The sequence below is a fragment of the Mytilus californianus genome, unplaced genomic scaffold (genome assembly GCF_021869535.1).
Source record: "Mytilus californianus isolate M0D057914Y unplaced genomic scaffold, xbMytCali1.0.p SCAF_4, whole genome shotgun sequence".
NCBI classification, from domain to species: domain Eukaryota; kingdom Metazoa; phylum Mollusca; class Bivalvia; order Mytilida; family Mytilidae; genus Mytilus; species Mytilus californianus.
In genome coordinates this window covers 16,891,396-16,914,054 of record NW_026262690.1, presented here as the reverse complement: position 1 = coordinate 16,914,054, position 22,659 = coordinate 16,891,396, and the positions used below count along the sequence as shown (strand labels likewise).

General features: G+C 31.8%; 2 protein-coding genes and 1 long non-coding RNA gene across 4 annotated transcripts; all 3 read right to left on the bottom strand.

Moving 5' to 3' along the window:
- Positions 1 to 1,466: 1,466 nt before the first annotated feature.
- LOC127737586 (uncharacterized) lies at positions 1,467 to 3,381 on the bottom strand. The gene is made up of 2 exons (XR_007999703.1): positions 2,947 to 3,381; positions 1,467 to 2,103 (listed from the first exon to the last, which is right to left on the bottom strand). It is a non-coding gene; the product is annotated as an uncharacterized LOC127737586 (long non-coding RNA).
- A 3,266-nt stretch (positions 3,382 to 6,647) lies between these two features.
- On the bottom strand, positions 6,648 to 11,602 carry LOC127737585 (uncharacterized). Its single transcript, XM_052248418.1, has 4 exons — positions 11,198 to 11,602; positions 10,629 to 10,659; positions 9,528 to 9,629; positions 6,648 to 7,379 (listed from the first exon to the last, which is right to left on the bottom strand). Exons 1-4 carry the CDS (start codon positions 11,522 to 11,524, stop codon positions 6,982 to 6,984), a joined length of 858 nt encoding a protein of 285 aa, XP_052104378.1. The 5' UTR covers positions 11,525 to 11,602; the 3' UTR covers positions 6,648 to 6,981.
- A 3,067-nt stretch (positions 11,603 to 14,669) lies between these two features.
- On the bottom strand, positions 14,670 to 20,718 carry LOC127737583 (uncharacterized). 2 transcript variants are annotated; one of them, XR_007999702.1, is made up of 5 exons: positions 20,154 to 20,718; positions 19,513 to 19,552; positions 18,272 to 18,352; positions 15,821 to 17,499; positions 14,670 to 15,594 (listed from the first exon to the last, which is right to left on the bottom strand). XR_007999702.1 is itself a non-coding variant. In XM_052248417.1 (4 exons), the coding sequence occupies exons 1-4, from the start codon at positions 20,526 to 20,528 to the stop codon at positions 17,087 to 17,089; spliced, it is 909 nt and encodes a 302-aa protein (XP_052104377.1). In that variant the 5' UTR covers positions 20,529 to 20,718; the 3' UTR covers positions 14,670 to 17,086. The 2 variants fall into 2 exon arrangements, 1 of the variants encoding a protein (XP_052104377.1); XM_052248417.1 differs by having other exon boundaries at positions 14,670 to 17,499.
- Positions 20,719 to 22,659: the final 1,941 nt, after the last annotated feature.

Below are 22,659 nucleotides of genomic sequence, written 5' to 3'. Positions count from 1 at the left end.
GTTATCGATAGCAGTATTGCTTTTTGTATATGCTAAATTGCAAAGATTAAGACGTTGTCACCTTTAAATCAGCTCAACCAACCAAATATTTTGTTATGTGTAAAATAATATGTAGTTATATACTTTTTAAAGACGTTTTAGTCAAATATTGCCTATCCTGTTACTGTAATCATAGTAACAGGATAGATATAACAGGATAGACAAATTTCTTCATTTATGAATGCTGTTTTGAAATAACTACTCCCTTTGATGCAGTGATGATGTTTTTCTGCTGTGTGTTTGGTTTCCAACACGTAATTGCACTTTTTTACAAGTTTAATATTGTTGTAATTAATAAATGTATTGGTAACAGCATAGACATGATAAAAGGGTACCCTCAAATTTTGTCACTAAATGTCTTGAATTTTCTTTTCTCTACACTGTTATGCAAGAAACGTGCTGTGTCAAATTTTTAGGATGCTTTTGTGCTTTTGAAATCATAGTTCCATATTCATAGGGAGAAACAATTTAACGGTTGATCTAGTAGCAGGTATCAGTATAGACAAGCATTTCATGTACGCCGATTGGATTTAGTTTGTAGAAAAAATGTTACATAGAATGATAAAGAAGCTGTGAATTTTCGGTAACGTTTTCATTCATTAACATTCTAAAATAGTTCCTTTTGCAGATATCAAGGCAATCAGAAAAAAGGAAAAAAATCACGCACATAAATTACGCAAAAATCGGACTTAAATACATTTTAATCTTATCAAATATATCTTATTCGTGTTTATTATTGATGTTCTGACTCATAAATCCTACAAACTTTCGTTGAAACACTTACAACTGCATTTTGCTTTAAAAATTAAAAAAAATTGCATAGGTGCACTGAAAAATTAACATTTTTTTTTTTAATGACTCATATGGGAAACATTTATGGCGTGAATCTGTCTACCACGGCATTCGTCGACTTGATTAGCAGTTGACGTTGCGGCCGTAAACATGTCTCGCAAATGACGTTGCGTAATCAAATTTTATTGATGTGGCGTTGTCACTACATATTGATCTGGTCATGGAGGGTCATCAACAAATCCCGTCTGCCAGTATTGTTGTTGTAAAGACATGAAGACGAGTTTCTTACGTGAAATTGTCTGGCAACAGCACGTTCACATATTCCTGCCTGCAAAATTCTTATGGCCTGATTCAGATTTTCATTGCTCGGTCTCGGCAATATGGAGTTGCAACATTCTTTTACTGATTTAAGTGTATGTATGGATTGAAAGAATTGTTTCACGAAGAAAAAAACATAAAACAAATCATTTATGGGTTTCAAATTTCGATTTAAGAAATTCGTGCGACTTCAATAATCCGGTGGATTTATTCCATTTCCAGATGAAAGGTGACTATAATATTCAAAGTTTTTTTCCGTTAGAGGAAAAACACTGTTCCAGTAAAGAAATCAAAGGTTATGCCTTTAACACCAAAGCGCATATCAGAAACGGTTTATTAAAAGGGAACAGACAGGAATATAAATGAAAATCTGAAAGCAGAGGATTCCTTTTATGTAATAAACATCGAGGATAAAGAAAGAAAAATACATGCAAGTTGCGTTTAATGAATGGTTCTAAGTGATTGTGACATCAGGAAAACACCTATAACATTAGATTTTCTAGAATTATAAACGTAAGTATCGTCAGAAAGGTGCATACTAACTACATCGTGTTTTTTCAGCAGAATTGGAACGAAAATGTTACTCGTTTTGTATACTCCAGTATCATTAGGAATCTGTATTGTTTTTTCCACAATAGTTTTGTTGGAATTTCCAGAGTTTATTTGAATATAATGAGTTACCTCAGAAACGGTAACGTCAGCTTTTAGTTTTGACTTACAATAGCAGGTAACCTGTATACAGGCGTAAAGGTAGTATAAACCTTCGGTAGGTATCCTTACACCTTTAGAAATATTTCGACCAGAGGCTTTCAAGGGAGGATCATTATCTTTATAAACATTTGTCATTAAATAGCTGCCTTTTACAAGACTCTGTGCTACAGGAAATGTATTGTCCTTTTCGTTAGATTCCATTGAGTCTGTGGTATTTTCTCGTGTCATATAATATCCTGAAATCTGAAAAAAGCAAAAGAGTATATAATGATTAGTTATGTATACAACTATTAACCAAAGGTCAACGACGTGTATTGAGGCCACTTAAGATCACCGTACGGCCTTCAACAATGAGGAAAACCCCTACCGCAATGTCAGATATGATAAAAAGTCCCGATTCATATTTCTAAAAGAATAAACGAACGAATTATTATATTTCATAATTATAAAAAATGAAAACTGAACTCATTTTTTTTTATGTAATATAATTCTCTAATATGAGGTATTTTTTTTCTAAATAAAAACATATCTTGGTAGTAAATTAATGAGACAGCAACTATCTAGATGTTAAAAAAGGTCTTCAACAATAATGGAAAATAAAAGACAAATGTTTATAAAATAGGTAAGCGCTTTGTAGTAAATAAAATGAATAAAATAATAGAAAAACAAAGGATCTGGGGTATCCATCCTTGACACAAAATCAGTACATGCACAGCAAATAACACACAAACAGCAAAGAAACAGCGCTTTTATTGCTGTTTTTCATCTCAAAGTCACAGTGGGGCCTTTATCACGAAGCAAAAAAAAAAAACTCTCACCTCACTGCAAGTTTAAGACGGCCCCTAGCATCGGCTTGAGTGGAATTCTTTGCAAAATTAATTCGGAAAGACTTTGTAAAATGTAACATCACCAAAAGTCTATCAAAGGTCTACCGTCAAAACGAAAATGATATTATCGCTACTATATCTTTGTAAAACAAGACCTTTTCTATTAAACACTGCCCTTCTGTGACTTGTTATCTAATAAACTTAATATATTTACATATTGATAAAAAATAAAAACAAACTTTTACAAAGTCTTACTTACCAAAATCAGGATCATAACTGCCGATTCTGTCGTCGGTACTTTAATATACGGCACCTTTTTCGCGTTTTGCACTGATGTCGTATCAATCGTGGCATGTGTCGGTAGCATTATATGATACTGTGTTTCTTTAGATTTTATGTTAACTTGCTCATTCTGCAGCGGCGTGATATGCAAGAGATTCAATACATTTAATGAAACAATTGTCAACAAGCAGAAAAATATCAATATACTTAAACAACATCCTATTTTAATAATGTTTGAATAGTCGGAATTACGAATACAATTTTTATCCACTAAATCTTTTTCCCTAAGTAATGCATTGCCAGCGTAGGCATCCATGTTGGGTAAAATATAGCCAGCATTGTATAATATCATTTTTGTTTGAAATTCCTGGTTTTTTATTGATTAGGTTTTCGCTGAAAAAGATTTGAGGAATTTTTATTATTCATAGTTAGTAATACATCCGTGTCTATTTTTAGTTGATCGGTTTAACCTTTTTTTTTTAAATAGAAACATATCAGTGTAAATATTTAAAAAGATCGAAGGATTCTTGGGTCGTACAGTATATAATTGTAATGCATAGATGACCATATACACGGGGATCTCAACGTGGGATTTTGGGTACAGAAGTGCAGCGGGGATTTCAAAACCCCCTCCCCCAATTCATATATTGAAATCTTGTGAAATCATGACCTATAAATATATTTTATGCCAAACCATAACTCATTCAAATACATATCAAATATGGTATATACAATTTGATTTAAAAGGATTAAACAGCATATATATATATATAGAATGATATCTAATCGAAAGTTGATAATTATTACGGACTCATTGACATTTTACCTTGCCAAAATTGCAACCCAAAAAAGGGACCCATTCCAGTGGCACGTCTGTATATATAAAAATAAGAATTGTGGTATGATTGCCAATGAGACAACTCTCCACAAGAGACTTTCATAAAGGAAGAGACCACTCGTTTTGAATACCCCTTTGGTATCGTCTCATTCTCTGAACACTAAATATTCATGTCGCATACGTAATTTTAACAAACATAATGTCAAAAGATTTGTTATCGACGTATGCATTGTGTGTTTCTTGTCCTATAAACCTATTAACATTTCCTTTATTTCATTGAATTCCGAAGAAATCGAAAGTTCTGCTATTTTCGACGTCATTCGTAAAGCTATAATGTATTATGATCATGGTCAATAAATCCTTTATTGAAATTTTAGCTAGATTACGGGGACCACATTGGGACCTTATCGAACCTACTCCTTTCGACTGAAAGAGGCTACATCATGCAAAATATATAGGACAATCCCTCTCAGCAGAGATTTAAAAAGTCAAGTTAGCCCCTTATATTAATATACATTTGTATTTCCATATGATGAGTTCATTAGGTGATTGCCACCATGTATGAAAAAGAATTTTTGACCTCACTGCATAGTGTGCAAATTAAACTTAATATAAAGCTACTTCATAGTATTTTATGAATGGCGAACATTAAGACCGACGTGTACAATAGGGCATATACTGTTGTTCAAATACTTATATATAGTTTCATCCTTTTCCTTGACCTCCATAGAAAGTTTTCGCATGTATCGAAGTTTGATTATTTCAATTATCGATTTTCTTATTAATCGGATTAGGAAACGTTCTCTTTTTGGTGCATTTTAAAAAATAGTTTAATGATATCAATTTCGAGTTAGAATTCATTAGTTATACTTTTCGATTCCATTTGAATGATTATATATATATTCAAACCCATATCGAAGTGGTATATAGTTTGCACGATTATTGAAGTAATGCCCTCGATTTATAAAATTGTTTCATAATCTGACCTTTTTTCAAAACCCAATTTTAGCTTGTTTATAATAAGTTTTCAAATACACAATTCAACCACAAGTAAGTTAAGTCAAAATATCTTTTAGCTTCTAGCACCTAAACGACACATTTTAACCCAACATTACTATGAAGTCAGTCATAGCATGTTATAACAAAATCGGTTTGTGTATTGTGATCGATTGGACTTGCATCCTTCATTTGGTGGAGTTAGTTTAGTTTCTATAACTTTTTGGTTAATAAAAACATGTAATTCAATTCCATTTTTGGAAAAAAACGTAAATGTATTCGATTGCTTCCTTGTATGAATTTACAAAGAATTTAATTGTTTCTTTAACCCTCTTCCTGATTCGTCATTGGGTTTTTTTAAGGAATTTTGGTTTTGATTTCATATTAGTCTATACACGTTTAATATAATGTAATGATTCTCTTTCCAAGTACATCATGACGTCTATGACATTGTGTTTTCTTAATTTGTATGGTATATATCAAACTAAACAACAGAATTATTTTGCTAACGAATACAAAACTCATTAGACACACATACACCAATTAAACAAGCCTGTCCTCTATGCAAATGGCATGTTATAGATCTGTTAGCCCTGATACAATGTAACTGGTAAACTGATATAGATGTAAGAAGATGTGGTATGACTGCCAATGATACAACTCTCCAACAGAGACCAAATGACATGGAAGATAACACTTACAGAACGGCCTTAAGCAATGAGCAAAACCAAAGTGTCAAAGGAACATCCATATATTTATCCATCTTCTGATTTACTTGGCCAAAATAAGTCACCAGGCAGATATATTTTTCGGTTAAGAAATAATCAATGAGAAGCCTAGTGCATGCTAATGTTTGAGACCATGTGGACACAAATGTACCACCATCCGCCCAGTATTACCAGTAACCAGTGATGCGCTATAAGCATGGTTTGATTAATGCATTCCGAATAACAACTGTTGTGGTTCCAAATATTAATGTAATTTTAATGCTATGACCATTGGTATCCTACTTGGAAACATTAAACCATGAATGATCTTAATTATCCATTAAATTTCCTACAGTCATCCGGTTAATTTATATTTTATTTCATGTTAAATAATAGAATGCAAATAATGTGATTTCTAATACTGCGATCAATTGTTTATTCCTGGTCAAACTCAGCTGTTAACGTTGAGGCATACAAGATGACAATGATGATACATTTAACCTCTTTTAGTCATATTATGCAAATAAAACATTTCATTTGTTGTTTTTTTGTTTGTTTTTTTGTTTGTTTTTGGGGGGTTTTTTTTTGCCTTAAATAAAAGGTTTGAAAGAGCTGACAACACTCTGTCAATATAGTTATATGGGAAATACAACGTTTCTTTTGTTGACTGGAGAAGTAAATAAAAAAAAAAATGTTCTCATCGACACAAGACTTTCTCAAAGCCTATTTGAATCTATTTATTATTCACTATTTCATGAGGGCTTATATTTTTGAATATTTATTTATCTTTCATCATAAACATGCGCAGACACTGATTACTCTATTGATGATTCTTTCATTAAGTAATTGGTCTTCTGCTTTTAACAATCATAGTCGTCAGTGGTTTCCTAAATGTCATATTTCAATGTTTTTTTATCATTTGGAAATGACATTTGAGTAATCAGTGTTTATGTAGTTTATTGAATATCGACTTTAAATATAACTTTGAATTGACTAGATAGTAGTTTTAATCCTAATTCATTACTTTTTTCGACGCGGGACGTATTATCCTCCTTTCCTTTTATTCACAATCAGATAGTATCCTTCATTAGGTAAAATGTCATATACAAACAAAATCTACACAAAATCAATGACAACTAAACAAAAATACTTCTATCAATTCAGTAAAGACTGGTAAATCTTATTTATTTACATTATAAAAGTCAAGTTGACTAGATAAGTACATGTATACATGACTGTTGCTGTAATACATAAGTATATGAACAATATTTTTGAGATCATCAAAACAGATGGTGAATATTCTTCAGTTTCAATAGCTACGTGTCTTATGTCAAAAAAGTTGGCTGTTAAATCTAATTGTCTGCTTCATTTCTCAGCATTCAAACTAATAAAGCGCATTTTATCATATCAACTTCTCATGACGATTACTCTTTCTCAAAATACCTTTCTTCACTTTCATAACTAACATTCTTCACAGTTTGAACATTCCAAAATAGCTTCCGTACTTTGAAGTCGACACGTAATCATACGACGACACTTCTGTTTTCAGGTTGAAATTCTCTTGCATCTGGAAAGTTCCACATAGGAAGCTGGTGTATACCCGTTTGGATTCCGATGAACCTCCATATTTAGTCATCAGCAGAGTATCTATGGTATTAGGTAATAGTGGATGACTTTTAGTGACATTATGGTAGAATATTGGGACGGATTCAATGTCACCAAAGTCAAAGGTTATTGCCACATAGACAAAATATAAAGCTCGATGTGGACCTGGTACTACAATACTGTTGGTCGCAGAGTTTATTTCTATTCCATGTTTGAATGAAATCCCAAGAGGATCTTTGTCTGTTCTCCATACAAATTTCTTTTCTGAAATCAGATTGACATCAAATAAAAGTAATTGAAATTACAGCTTTTTAACTTCATGATGTTAATGTACAGCGTCAAAATATTTTATTATACTTCACTTTAAACTGACAGATTTTGATTGGTTAAATTGAGAGAGACTATTTACTCTATTCCATGGCGCAGCGGGAGACCCCTTCGGTAATTTATAGGACAAGGAATGCATTTGCATCAATAATTATAAAGACAATGCTCAAGTTCATTGTTTCGGCTTCAGACCTTTTCATAGACTGTCAACATAAGAAATACATCTTGCTTAACTTTTGTTGTTTTTTTTCTAATGACCGTTACGTTGTAATGAACATTGTTGAAGGCCGTACGGTGACCTATAGTTGTTAATTTCTGTGTCATTTGGTCTCTTGTGGAGAGTTGTCTCATTGGCATTCATACCACGTCTTCTTATTCTTATGTGTAGTTAATAGTTAATTACTATCAATTTACAAGTTAAAAGACAATAACGATAGAGTATTCAGTATAGTGAATTAAATAACACATAGCATAGAGGTGATAGAGCAGATTGATACGCCTCGAAAAAAACATTGTCAACCTTGGCTTCGCTTCGGTTGACAATGTTTCTCTACATATCATTGACAATAAGTCAAATTGGCGTAAAACAAACGTTAGTAGTAATTGCAAGTTATTTAACACATGCTAAACATGTTATAATATATTCTGTTAGAATGCAATAAAGACATACAACAACATAATACGTATGGTTCAGATACAGTAGTAGTGGTACATGATGTTTTTTTTTCTTCAATTATAGGAATTTACTGTATTCGTTTGAACCCACATGCAAGAATTTAATGACAGGTGGTACTCTACTGTTGTTACCTAATCATGTTTGTCATTTAGGGAGATTAATACTAAACCGCCAATAAGTTTGTTTTATTTTATTCTGTGTTGACTGTCTATATCAGTTTAATTAGAACATTGCATAACATCATGAATTCCGGCACTTCGCACGATGCTGCTATCTAAAATTAATCTACCTTAAAGTTCAATGGTCATTATTTTGGGTTCAGTGAGCATGATATCAGAACGTGAAGTTCTAAGATCTAAAGATTTAATTGCATTTTCGGACATGGACCTTTTGATTTATTTATGCATTTGAGATCGAAAGAATAATAGATTGAGTGCGAAAAAACTGATATAACTCCGCCACATGACCAAGTGCCCAAAGCTACGTTTGCTCTGCGCGGAAATCGGTAGATTGTAGATCATCATTAATTTCTATCTTTCCTTTTCAATCTGGTTGGTTTTAAAAATTAATATATTGCATTGACATGTTTTGTTAGCTGAAGACTGTGTATTGACTTTTGTAATAGTGTTCCTGTGTTATTGGATTTTAAACAACCCGTCAATTTGGGAATTATTATTCTGACCAGGAAGTTGTTGAATTGTTCATACTTATCAACAGCCAATCGTTTGCTTACAAAATCACTCGACAGTTTTATCTTATTTATTTTTTTCATAAAAGATTTTTCTTTTAAATGGTTTAATTGCTAACATGGCGTATTAACACACATAAAATACAAAAAGCAACTGAGATATTAAAGGGTAATATTAGTTACATAGTGTGCTAGTGACCTTATACGGTATATATGGGGTCAGTAAATTCCATATGGGGTGAGAGCGAAGCTCGAATCCCCATATGGAATTTACTGACCCCCATATATACCGTATTACGTCACTAGCACACTATGTAACGAATTAATCTTGCCGACTATCTTAACGTGTGAAATTTAAACTAGTGACCTATCAAAATGAGCAAGTCTTCAATACTGTTAGCATTAAGAAACTACTTCCATTGATCCTACAAAAACAGATGCCAACAATAACAACTTGTTAGGTTTAAATGTGTTTTATGAATTTATTTCAATCTTCATCATCAATTTCTTCGTCTGTTGAAACCTTTAAGATTTTTTCTCAGTACCGTTTTGTTTTTATAAAGGGACGTAACACCACTACTAACCGTGTATGAAATAAGCCCCGCCTCCCTACTAACCTAATATGAAATATACACGGTCTCCACGCGGACGCTTTTAACCAATCATATTCCTAGAAATGTATAAGAGGTAAGATAAATGGCTTTCTTAGAATCATACAAACCTTTCAATTTGTCCAAGTCTAGATTCATGTGAATTGAGTTTGGTCGATTTCTCCACCATTTAAGCTGGTTATAAATGTCATCAACATCAATGTTTCCAGTATCTAAATGAAAGAATACAATTTGCAAAATATACACTTTTTGCAAATGAAAACAAAAAGACAATTGACAAGATTGGTATTCCATGGTATGATTTTCGTCTGCAATTTATTACCTCAAATTTTAATATTTCGTCCTGACATTGGGAAGAAGTTTAGGACTACTTATATTATAGTTATTTCAAGTTCCCTTTTTCTAAGTTTTTGAAGATACTTCTTCAAAAATGCTATTTGGAGTCTTTCAGACGAAATATTTGAAATGTACATATTGTTTCTGTTTTATTTGACTACTCGGAACTGAGGATTGAATAACTGACTTTTTTATTAGTTTTACAAATATTTTGGTTTTCAAAATGACAAAAATAAGTAACACAAACAATATTTAGTAATGAAATTGGCTGGTAAATTGAAGGAAGAGTTTTGATTGACCCATAGTTTGTAATGTGAAAGACATTTGAGCCGCTCAATAGCTTATTTGATTCTCTAAAACTTATTAATTCATTAATGTATCTGTCTATTAAAATTAAAGCACATAATGTTGACATTAAATACATTATGCATTTATAGGGAAGTGTATCTGGATAAACCACACAATTGTTTTGCATTTAGTCTATTAATATCGCAAGAATTTGTATTCTTCTGCATGTTTCTTAAAATACTAACTGCTCGAGACAGTTTTATATATAAATGTCATTCTAGGTATTGAAGTCCTTTAATTAAAAAGAAAATAAACTAATCTTGAATCTGATCTTATTCGTATAGTTTAAAGATTGTGATATTTAGTTAATAAGATTAAAGTCTTAACCTATCCCTACTACATTTGACAGAAAGAGCAAAATATATGTTTCATAGCAAGTGATTGTTTTCTTGTACTGTGTTTGTAAAAGTATGCATCAGTCAAATAATAAACGATTTTTAGGAATTAAAGATGTACTTATACCACAAAATCGTTCCATGATTAACATTTCCTGAGTGTTAAAATAGTTTATGAATGAAATCACTTACCTGAAATTCTTTCTTGTTCTGTCATTATCATCTGTAAATTTAAATAAGTTACAATCTTAAAATGTTTTGCTTTGATGAGCTCATAAAAATAATTCAAAAGGTTTAATTCAATTATCCGTTCTGATATGAATATAGGAAATGTTGAGTATACGTCAAACTGACAGCATTCAAACAAAACTAATCAAAGTACACCAACAGGTCAACAAACAGTTATTAAAAGACAAGAGTCTACACAAAGTGGTGTAAAAAGAACTGCTGTCGACACCAAATTACTAAAACAAAACAAAAAAACAAGACAAATTGACATAATAAGACAACCAATGATGAAGTCTTTATAAACTATAATAACGATATAAAAGATATAAAAAATAATGTAGAAATAAAACAATAATAAATTATACCGTTTCAAAGAAAGATCGCAGTTACTTAAATCATGCTCAAAGAACTAAACTTGTTACAAACATTCAAATGTAAACTGAAATATCAGTGTTTTACTTTATCCAATAAAACCGCAATTGTTTTCACTAAAACCAATAGTCCATTGTTTACGACTTTTAACATAAAATTACCTTTCCAATAAGTTTCGGTAAAAATGAAGGTTTGTTGGTGCAGCAAAGTTTCTGTTTTCCATCCTTTAATGTCGTTATGCTGTCAAAAAGTGTGTCTTTTGCTGTGATGTTCTTTCCAAGATAATCACACGGAATACACACACCAGAATCAGCCGGCAAGTTAAATGAGTCTAACTTTCCAGAGTGGTCAATTTCTGTTTTATTATTTTTGTCTTTATAAATAAGTAGTGCCACTAAAAATAACCCCATGACAACATTTGCAAATATTGATGAAGTCAAAATACACCGAAGTCTGTTTTCAAGACAAGATTTCTTATTTACAGTCATGTTGCAAAAACTCTGAACAAATTCAAATGGTCTAACTGCTGGCTTTTGTTTAATTCGTGTATAGTTATAAACTAAGTTAAAGGCCTATATATTTATAACTAACTTACTTCCTTGTAGAATATCGCGCAAATATAGTCTATAAATAAATAAATGGATTTTAGTTGGTAAAATTGTCTAATACGTATTTTCGGAAAAGCCAATCTCAACCCACAATAATTTTTGTTTTTAACTATTACATCTATTATTATATTTATTGGAAATCATCCAGCAAGTGTCTATATAGACACTCTAAAATTGTTATCTAAAAGGAACGCATCTGTTTTTTTTACAATTATACATAAACACAAGTCAACTATGTTTTCAAAAAGTGATATGTTCATATGATCAGAATGATGTTATTAATGCCTCTAGTTAAATGTAGTTTCCATTTTGGGGGTCTTTGCGTATTGTATGAACATTTTACCGCACATATTTGGAAAGTTGATCAGTCTGGTATTTTATATTTTTTTTAACTTTTAATAGATTATCTTATCAAATAATATTTCCTTGTTTTTTTAATAATTTGGGTATACCTTCTTTACTTGTGTTGTTGAAGCCTAGTGGAAATTTGCTCAAGGAATTTAACAAGAACTTCCCAATCTATAAATAAGAGCACAACATTAACATTTCAATGACTGTTTAAAATTGGAATTTGGAAAGAAAGAAATTGAAATTGTACATGTTTTATTAAATATAAAGATAATAAGATGTGGTATGATTGTCAATGAGACAACTCTCCACCAGAGACCAAATGACAGAGAGGTTTACAACTATAAGTCACCGTACAAGAAAAATAACGGCCAGATTTATGTACAAAACAATGAATGAAAAACCAAATATGATATCCAGCAACACACAACCACTGAATTACAGGCTCCTAACTTGGGACAGGCACATGCAGAATGTGGCGAGCTTAAACTGAGTTTGTTGGGGCCAAACCCTCCCCTAACCTGGGAAAGTGGTGTAACAGTACAAAATAAATTGCTTCGCCGAGAGCAGATGGATACGACCGCAGAGGTCCAACCCTGAATAGTTGGGGCAAAAATGGACCCAATATTCGCGCTTGATACAGGTCTGAATTCGGATTGTAATTAAATATTTGACACATAAAAGGTTTCTGACACAGAATAACTGTAGTCAAAGAACTTAGAATTAGTTATATGATTTGAATTTATATTCAATTTTTTGCTTTTGTGCAATACACTTTGCTGTTGCGAATTGACCCCCCTCACCCCACAAAACAAAAATCCCCCCCCCCTTTTTTTTTGGCTTTTGTGCAATACACTATGCTGTTGCGTATTAACCCCCCACCCCCACACACACACTTTTTTTTGCAAAAAAAATAGTATTTGAAGAATTTTTCTTTTTAATTTCTGAAATCTTAAATGAGAAATAATTGTTGACCCCCCACAATTTCTTTTTACCCCCCCCCCCCCCCCCCAATTTTTCCCCAAAAAATTCTTTCCCTCAAGATATGGTCATAATCTCAATTCATATTTCCAATGGAATTTGCAACCATAATTACCCATTTAAATTTACCATAGTGCTAACTTAATCTATTTTATAATAGAATTTAAAATATGGTGTCAAATCTTTCATATGGATTTTTTTGTAAAAAAAAAGATGCAACATTTGCAGATATTTTTACTGGTTTCCTTTATAAATATGCATTTCTTTAAACATAATTTAAAAGCAGTGTAAGGGAGGTAATCAAAACGTTGTATTTGGATTACCTCCCTTACACTGCTTTTAAGTTGTCTTAATTGTTCATTAACCATTACTTTATACATAATTTAAAAGCAGTGTAAGGGAGGTAATTCAAATGATGTATTTGAATTACCTCTCTTACACTGCTTTAAATTATGTTTTGTACGAAAGTATTTGTCCATTAACCAGGACACCCTTGTTTCCCCCCTTTTTTTGCCCCTAATTCCTAAACGGTTTGAGCCATAACCCCCCAACTCAAATCCTAACCATCCCTTTGTGGTATGGAAACTTGTGGTATAATTTCAGAGAGATCCATACACTGTTCCACAAGTTATTGTCTGGAAACTAGAAAAATGCTTATTTTTGGCCCCTTTTTGGCTCCTAATTCCGTAATTGTTGGTACCATAACCCCAAAATCAATCCCAACCTTCCTTTTGTGGTATTGAACCTTATGGTAAAATTTCATAAATATCCATTCGCTTAAACTAAAGTTATTGTGCGAAAACCAATGTGTCTTCGGACGACGACGACGACGACGACGACGACACCAACGTCATACCAAATATACGACCGCAAAAATTTTTTGCGGTCGTATAAAAATCGCATTGAAGGATTGATTGATTAAATATTTCATTAAAAATTATCAGTGGTAAAATTTTAATATTTCATGTGATATATTCAAGACAAAAACACTAAAGACATTGACAACCAAACTTAATTCATTTATTTCATATAAAAAGTATACTGAGTTTGAGCCTTATGCATTAAAATATTACAGCCTTTAGAGTCAAATGCATTTGGTTCAATCCACCCATCACAGTAAATCCAGAAGCCCTCCATCTGCTGTCAATTTTTACTACTCATGTATGCGCAGATCTTTCGGTTAAGAAAAATCTAAACTTTTTGCACGGAATGCTGGGAATCATCTTCATGAATATGTACATGACACAAAACATTTACAGTACAACTTAGGAGTTGTAAGCGATTAACATGACTGCCATCGGGACTTTGATTCAGTTTTACCAACTTTCCAAAACAAAATATGTCCTCACATTTGACATGCTTTAGCACGAATTGTTGGTTTTCTGTTTGGAATCATTTCAAATTTTTATCACCGATATTTAAAGGTCGTACGATGACCGTAAGTTTTTTCACATCGTTGTACATTGGTGACTTGTTTCGCTGGCATATATTCGAAATCTCCCTATTTCCATACGGACAACTGCGATGACGCAGAGACAGTTACAGATTCTAGTTCTTTTGCAAAACAATTAAAGATTGGAACAAACTGCTTAAACAAAAACCTTGCAGTATCTCAACTGACTAATTCACGGAGAATATCATGCCTCGCACCTTTGGTCTTCTCCAGATACGAATATAAATTAAAAAAAAGAACAAAAACATTGTCAATTTTATTAACAAATTATAGCAGTAGGTATGTTCATATTTACAGTATATGCAGATGATAAATGACGATCTTGATACAATATCAAACTATATGAAGATTTAACAAATCTTCTGTTAATGATTTCCTTTACATGGACACACAACTGATTGTTTGTTCTAAGAAAGGAATCCTAATATACTTCCATAAACATAATTATTGGTAAATAAATCGAGCTGACCATGGAGAAAAGAAACGGCTATAAACCTACAACAAATCTTGTATATACTACAAAGTATATAATTATATTGCTTGTATTAGAGCTAGAAAGGAAAGAAACGATAAAATCCTAATACAATAAAAGCCTAATCATTCGGAATTTGGTTCTTTTAAGTCGAAGAAAAAAAGTTATTGCCAGTTCATAAAATTATCCCACTTGCAACATAAGATGATGGTCAAATTTGATTGAAAACAAAATCATAGCATTAGAATTAAAAATAAAACTTGATCTCTAAAAAAAGTTTGAATTTATTGCAAAAGCTTCTTTTTAGTCTCTTAAATGTCGACAACAATAAGGGCGGCAACAAATATATCACTTAATCTCTAAAAAAAAGTTTTAATTTATTGCAAAAGCTTCTTTTTAGTCTCTTAAATGTCGCCAGCAATAAGGGCGGCAACAAATGTTTAAAATGTCTTGACCTGGTTTTAAAAATTATTTGAACAATTCATCCACATAAGATCTCAAGGGATATTCCTTCTTTAGACTCTTTGTATAAAGAATATAAATTAAAAACAAGTACCAACACAAAATTAAAACTATTAAGATGCGGTCTATTTCGAGTTTTGTTTTATCTAGCATATATAAAAACCAAAGCAAATATAGGCATAGGAAATATAAAATAAAAACAAGTACCAACACAAAATTTAAACAATTAAGTTGCTGTCTATTTCGAATTTTGTTTTATGTAGCATATATAAAAACCAAAGCAAATATAAGAAAAGGAAATATAAAATGAAAACAAGTACCAACACAAAATTTAAACAATTAAATTGCGGTATACTTGAGTTTTGTTTTATCTAGCATATATAAAAACCAAAGCAAATATAGGAAAAGGAAATATAAAATAAAAACAAATACCAACACAAAATTTAAACAATTAAGTTACGGTCTATTTCGAGTTTTGTTTTATCTAGCATATATTAAAACCAAAGCATAAATAGGAAAAGGAAATGAATCTTGCAAGAATCACCAATATCTTTGAACAAATTATGTTATTTTGTGAAAAGAATCGCTATGTTAGATTATTTAGGTATTTAGTACAAATAAATGATAGAAATAGCCACCATTTTCCAGAATGTTATGACAACAACACCAATAATGACGTCATTGACATACCATTACACGACCACAAAAGGCATATGACCATACCCTACTTTCTATTTCACAGTATTGGTATTTTAAAAAGACCTAAAATATTTACCTAAAATTCTCAATACAACACGTCATACATGCATTTCAAAATTCTGACTATTTCAAGTTATAATTTGATAGTTAAGACTTTCTAATTATGTTTTCTTTTAGATGGCTTACTTTAAGCTTTATACTGCAATTTTACCAAAAAGGAACACGTTGAGTTTTTATCATTTTTATCTGTTCAGATCATCCGGGCAATTTACTTTACATTCAGAAATAAAATCCAGTGCATGGAACCAGCCAATAAAAACGAAAGAACATCCAGACTAAATGAGGACGGAACGACTACTGTTCTCATTCATTCATGGTGGATTTATTTTATTATCTGCTAACCAACGCTTATTGGGACAAAATATTAGGTTGCAATTATTTGGTTTTTTTTTATCTATTTATTTTTTAAGTTGTGGTACTTTTATCTTTTAAACTCATCGGCTAGTTTTGTGTTATTTTATTTCATTCCTATATACTTCGCAAGTCATTTTTAAAATTCAAATCAGGCCTTCAAAATACATCCTCATGATCTCACAGCAATTTTAAATCCATATAAAATCTGACTTAATCCATTTTCAAGCCATTTATATACTTTTCAATTGCCTAACAGAGAATAAAACGTAACAATTAATAGTTCTATTTATGCTAAAAATCATGGTTAACATGTAACTTTACAACAATAAACCCAAAACGATAAAACAGATTCAGTCAATAACAATCATGATCCTTATCATTCTGATTCAACTCATTTTTCAAAAAGTAAAGTGTAAAAGCAACTTCAATATAATAATAACCTATAAACGAGTGCCATTTGATAAAGTCATAATTAAAACTTAAAACAATAAACGATAAACAACGAAGAGATTTAGTACAATATTAACCTCCGATTATAATACAGATGCATTCTCACGCTCACTAATTCTATCTCTCATAATACACGTACAAATTTGTCCACTATCACACACAATCACAACCTAAACATACCAAAATAGCTAGCATATGTGGATTTCTTAACATATTCAAACGAATCAACATATGAACCAATTTCATAACCACTTTGTAATTTAAATGTACCACATAAGAAGCTGGTGTGGATTCGATCTGATTCTGCCGATCCACCATATTTGCTCATCAACATGGAAATTTCTCCTGTTTTCGGCAGATTTGGATGGCGACGAGTAATGTTATGATATACTGTCGGCACTACTTTTAAGTAACTCTCGTCTGCAAAGTCGAATGTGACAGCTGCGTATATAAAGTATAGTGCTGAGTCGCCGAGATCATGTCTGGGAACTACAAATCTGTTGTCAACAACATGGATTCCATTGGTGAAGGCTGTTCCTAGTCCATCTTCTCGCAAAGTCCATGTTAAATTGTTTGCTGAGAAAAGAAAATTTAACTGATATTAGGCGGTCTACATATTTTACATTAACACTTATATCAGACAGCCTACTAACAAATAACTTTGCACTGATTTCAGGTAAGCTTTATACAACTTATCAAATTATTTTGTTAGCTACGTCATGTTTATGTTTGGAATTTTCCACTCAGTCCTTCCAAAAATTTGACATTAGAACGCATTCTGTTAAAAGATTTTACAATATCATGAAATTTATATACAAAAAAAGTGCTTGACATTATATTGTATGAAGACAACAGAGTTACTACTCGGACAAGTTGTGTATGCGTTGTACTCTAAAATAACTATACTATTGAATGCAGTGCTTTTTTATGTTGTTTTTTGTATTTTATTCTGATTTTGACACTAAAGAAAAGTTTAAATACGCACCAAAAGTAATGTTGATCCAGCTAAATATGTACGTGCCTGGGTAAAGTGTCGTATTTTGTTTTGTTTTTTTTTATGTTTAATTTCAGATCTTTTATCAGCCCGTTTATATATTGAGGATTGTTGGAGCTGATCACATGTCATCATGGCTTGCGATAGCCTACCCGTTATTGACAATCGTACGATGCATGTGTCAAAGTTCTGTTTCTGATGCACATGTATTGTTTGGTCCCAGTCTCCTTAATGTTTACCCTACATCTCCTTTCTAAAAATTCATTTTTGTAGAAGTAAAGGTTCAGCCTTTATACTATGTACAGTCTATTTTCTTTCCAAAAATACCTTTAAAACATTATTTTAACTACATACCTGTGGTGTCATGGTACATGTGAATTGAATGTGGTCTCTCCCTCCACCATTTGATTGATTGGCGAACCCTTGAATCTTCAGCTATAAAGATAAATATATTAATGTGATTCAAATGCAGATATATCATATTTTACAGAGTAGAATCATAATGTTATAAGGTGTCTGTTATCGCATAGGTACCAATGATGCACAAATCTTTGAACTTTTCCTTCCTGGATCACTAACTTTAAAGCGAGAAAAGAAAATGTTGATCGATAATTAACGGAATAGTGTCACAAACAAATGTATATTCTTTCACATTCTCACTTCAACATAATTTGCAGATATCTTTTCTTATCCAATGTCTGACATATAATGTAATCTTTCAAGCACAGAAGATTCGATATTTACAAAAATAGCAACGTCATTATTACTGGACTATATACATGTATTACAGACAGTTTCATTTTACCATTTCAAATCGTAGACCATTCTAGTGGGGCTGCGAGGGTTGTCACAAATAAATGGTGATGCACGCAGAAAGAAATGAAGCTGTAATAAACGATAGCTAATGCCCTCGTCCATTTTCATTTAATACTATTTCATAAATTATGTATGAAGGTCTATGTTGATGTAGACCCTAATCGTGATGCGCCAAAGTAGATCTGACAAAATACTTGTAGTTGCTTAGATCTTGACCTTCGTGCAAAACAAAGTCGTTTATGTGTAGTCATAGCAAGAATTTCGGAACTAATAATATAAGCATGATGCAACATCAGAGAACAATGGGAAAATTTGAAACAAATTTACAGGCAGATTTGTTGACAAATGTCTTTTTTTTATGTAACTGTTCAAAGGGAAATTACTCTGATATATCTCAGAATTGAAATATTCAACTTACTTTGTTTTTTCAACACACACATTTGATTTTATATTTTCTTGCGAAGAATGTGATCTATTAATCATCATTGTTAACACTATAAGTGAAATGTATAATGAGAGAAACAACTATAATACATGAACTGTGTCATGACTTATATTATAATACTCTAATTATAATATATATAATTAAGATATATGAAATGATAACTTTATAGAGGAGGCATGTTGTCAAAATAGTATTGTAATAATTTTTTTTTCAATGCTACATGTTTGTATTGTTTTCTGTCTATCGTTTTGTTATCTATATGTTTTTCTTTAGTAACAATCCTATTGTTTGATTATTAAACTAATAACATTCTTATTCTTATTCTTATACTTACTGTAGTCATGTTCACCGGGTGGAAACTGACGTTCGACAACCTGAAATCATCGGTAAATTAAATAAGAAAATAAAATTACATCATGACATGCATCAGGATAATAGTCAGCATTTCACTCTTTCACAATTGAATGTATGTATTTTTAATTGCAATGAGTCAGTACGGAATTAATATCTATGATACGACAAACCAAACTATACTGATGTTGTATGGTAACCTAAATTAATGAACTTTAAAATTTTAATGTTGTTAAATTAAAAAACATTGAATCTGTATTTGTTCATAAGTTACTCATTTGTTACAATTTTAAGTTAGATTTACACTGACATGAAATAACTATGTATCAGGGTCTTTTAAAACAAATAATAGTTGTAGGCCTAGGTTATTCTAAGATATAATTGTTCTGGCATGTCATCGTCATCATCATACACCCTTAATTGTTTGGTAGTGAGGGTTTTTTTTTTTGTGAAGTTAAACGTAAAAACAATAATTGGCAATAAAACCCTCATATTTCTTATGTTTAAGAAATAGAGTAGCAATGTTGCATAGATCTTTATTCTTATACAGCCTATCCATTAAAGAGAAATGTTAAAACATTCTATGTAGTACCCCCTCCCCCTCTTTCTGCATATGTTATTTACCTTTCGCATCAGAGTCGTGATGTCTGGGAGACTTGTTATGCAACAAAGCTTCTGTCCGTTTTCTGTTACTTGTATGTGGTCATATAAAGTGTCCTCCTTTTTAACATCAGGTCCAAGATAATCACATGGAAAACAAACTCCAGAATCCGGCATTTTTATATTAACATAATCAGCTTTAGCATCATCATCGTCATTTTTTCCGAATGTTTTAAAAATAAACAAAAATATGAGCGTGCACAGTAGAAAAATGTTAACAACTAGCGATACTTTGAACACATTATTAAGCCTCTGTGTGTACTTGTCGGTTTTGTTACTGTCAGTCATACTGGTTGAATTGCTAATAAGCATGTTATCCGACGGATTATCAGATTCCATTTTAAAGATTCCTACGTTTGTAATGTTGTTAATTAATAATATAACAAGCGCCTGCAGTTAGTATAAAGCATGCATAAGTTCCATGTTTAAAATTTTGACCTAAGTCTATTTACTAGAAATCCCCAGCGCTACAATTCTACTTCCATTTTCATAATCTATAATTGGATCGATATTTACCGTAGTACGTCAGCATAATATTAGCTATTTAGGTCATGTTTACAAACAAATACGATGTAAAGAATGCATTATAAAATAACGCGATGAATAGTTATATGATTTGATTGTGTGGGATAATATATGTAATGTATGCATTGTAATATTGTGGTAACATTTTGCACGAATGTATGTTAAGCATTTAATTTTTTACGAAAATGAATTCTATATTAATTTCCTGACTCAGAGATATTTAAATAAATTTAGACGAGTTTATAGGTCAACTACATTTTCAGAAAATTCTCACTTCCAATATTGAAGTCAAGGCCGATGAAAACCTATGCACAGGTACAACAAACAGCCTTGGCATATCTGGATTATTTAATTTTTCATTGCTTAATTAATTGTTTTGTTTATTTGTTGATTTTTAGGGGTGATAAGATCTGACAAGGGAGCTCGAGGATCCTCGCAAATGTTGCATAGTCGGATTGGTCTTACTTGTTGTTATAATCTGTAACAATTAAAATTCGAATTCAAATATATTTTATTATACCAGTCATTAGCCCATAGTGGACAATAGCAAATATATATGACATCAAATATATATATATATATATATATATGTATATATATATACAATCCGGTATAATGCAAAATGTGCAAAAAGTTTAAACAATCAACAATATCACCAATTCAGCTTAGGGTGTATATAGACTCTGTCATTGATGAGAGCTGAACTAACAGTAGTGACCCTGCCAATTCAGCTCAGTATGTAGACTTTGTCATTTGTGAGAGCTGGGCTAATAGTTGTGACTTAAAGTCTTTGCCAATTAAGCTTAGGGTGTTTGTAGACTTTGTCATCCAAGTCATCTTAGGGTGTACGTAGACTTTGTCATTGGTGAGAGATGGTCTTACAGTAATGACTTTGCCAATTTAGCTTAGGGTGTATGTAGACTTTGGCATTGGTGATAGCTAGGCTAACAGTAGTGACTCCGCCAATTTAGCGTAGGGTGTATGTATACTTCGTCATTAATGAGAGCTGGGCTAACAGTAGTGACTGCCAATTTAGCTTAAGGTGTATGTACACTTTGCTTTTGGTTAAAGCTGGTCTAATTGTAGTGACTCCGCTAAATGATTGCAAATAATGCAAAATCCTCCATGGGACTAAGCTTCCTGATTTCATTCTCTCTGGGTCTGGTTCCGAAAGCAAACAATTACAATATTCAGTACGCAGACGTCCATTGGATATTATGGGAGGGGGATTTTGAAAATGAATTTTCTGACTCTATAAGAACTAAAATGAATACACCTTGACCAAGATAGAATGGAAATGGATATTCTGATCAACAAATGGTAGGAAATGATTGTGTTCAAAGGAGAAAATAAAAAAACAAGCCGGACTAGTTATGGGTAGTACGTGAAAATGGTTTTTCTACATTAGAAACCGAGGGACGGTGCTTTTTTTCGTTATTTATATAGAATACAGTAGTACATATATATGACTTCTTTGCTGCAGAAAAACCCGATTTTTAACTAGTGAATGGTTATTTACTGTGCTTATGATTTATTTCCCTAAATTCGATGCTTTATAGCGGTATGGGTTTTGCTAATTGTTAAAGACCGTACGGTGACTTATAGTTGCTAACTTCCGGTCTCTGGTGGAAAGATGCAATCATACCACATTTCCTTATTTTTATATTGACTGTCAATAATCAAACTGATTTGATTGAACTATTCATTGAATGTATATAAATGGCTGCACAACAATTGACATGTTGTGCATTTCGTTTGAAAGACCCGGGTCTACTACGTAGGATTGTCACAACAATGGGCAAAATTAAGAATAGAAAAGAATGGGCAAAACAAACACATCGGACTAGACTTTTAAATTAGCTATATGAAAATAAGGAGATGTGGTAGGATTGTCTTATCAAAATGATCGAAATCGGACTAGACTTTTAAATTAGCTATATGAAAA

Bases quoted from the DNA above. Each gene is read 5' to 3' on its own strand.
- LOC127737585 (XM_052248418.1), bottom strand. From the start codon at position 11,524: ATGACTGTAAATAAGAAATCTTGTCTTGAAAACAGACTTCGGTGTATT. The intron at 10,660-11,197 runs GTAATTTTATGT...TTAAATTTACAG, and splicing joins TACCGAAACTTATTGGAAAG to ATGATAATGACAGAACAAGA. The intron at 7,380-9,527 runs GTTTGTATGATT...ATCTGATTTCAG, and splicing joins AGACTTGGACAAATTGAAAG to AAAAGAAATTTGTATGGAGA.
- LOC127737583 (XM_052248417.1), bottom strand. From the start codon at position 20,528: ATGGAATCTGATAATCCGTCGGATAACATGCTTATTAGCAATTCAACC. The intron at 18,353-19,512 runs GTAAGTATAAGA...TTATCTTTATAG, and splicing joins ACCCGGTGAACATGACTACA to CTGAAGATTCAAGGGTTCGC. The intron at 17,500-18,271 runs GTATGTAGTTAA...TTCTTTTCTCAG, and splicing joins CATGTACCATGACACCACAG to CAAACAATTTAACATGGACT.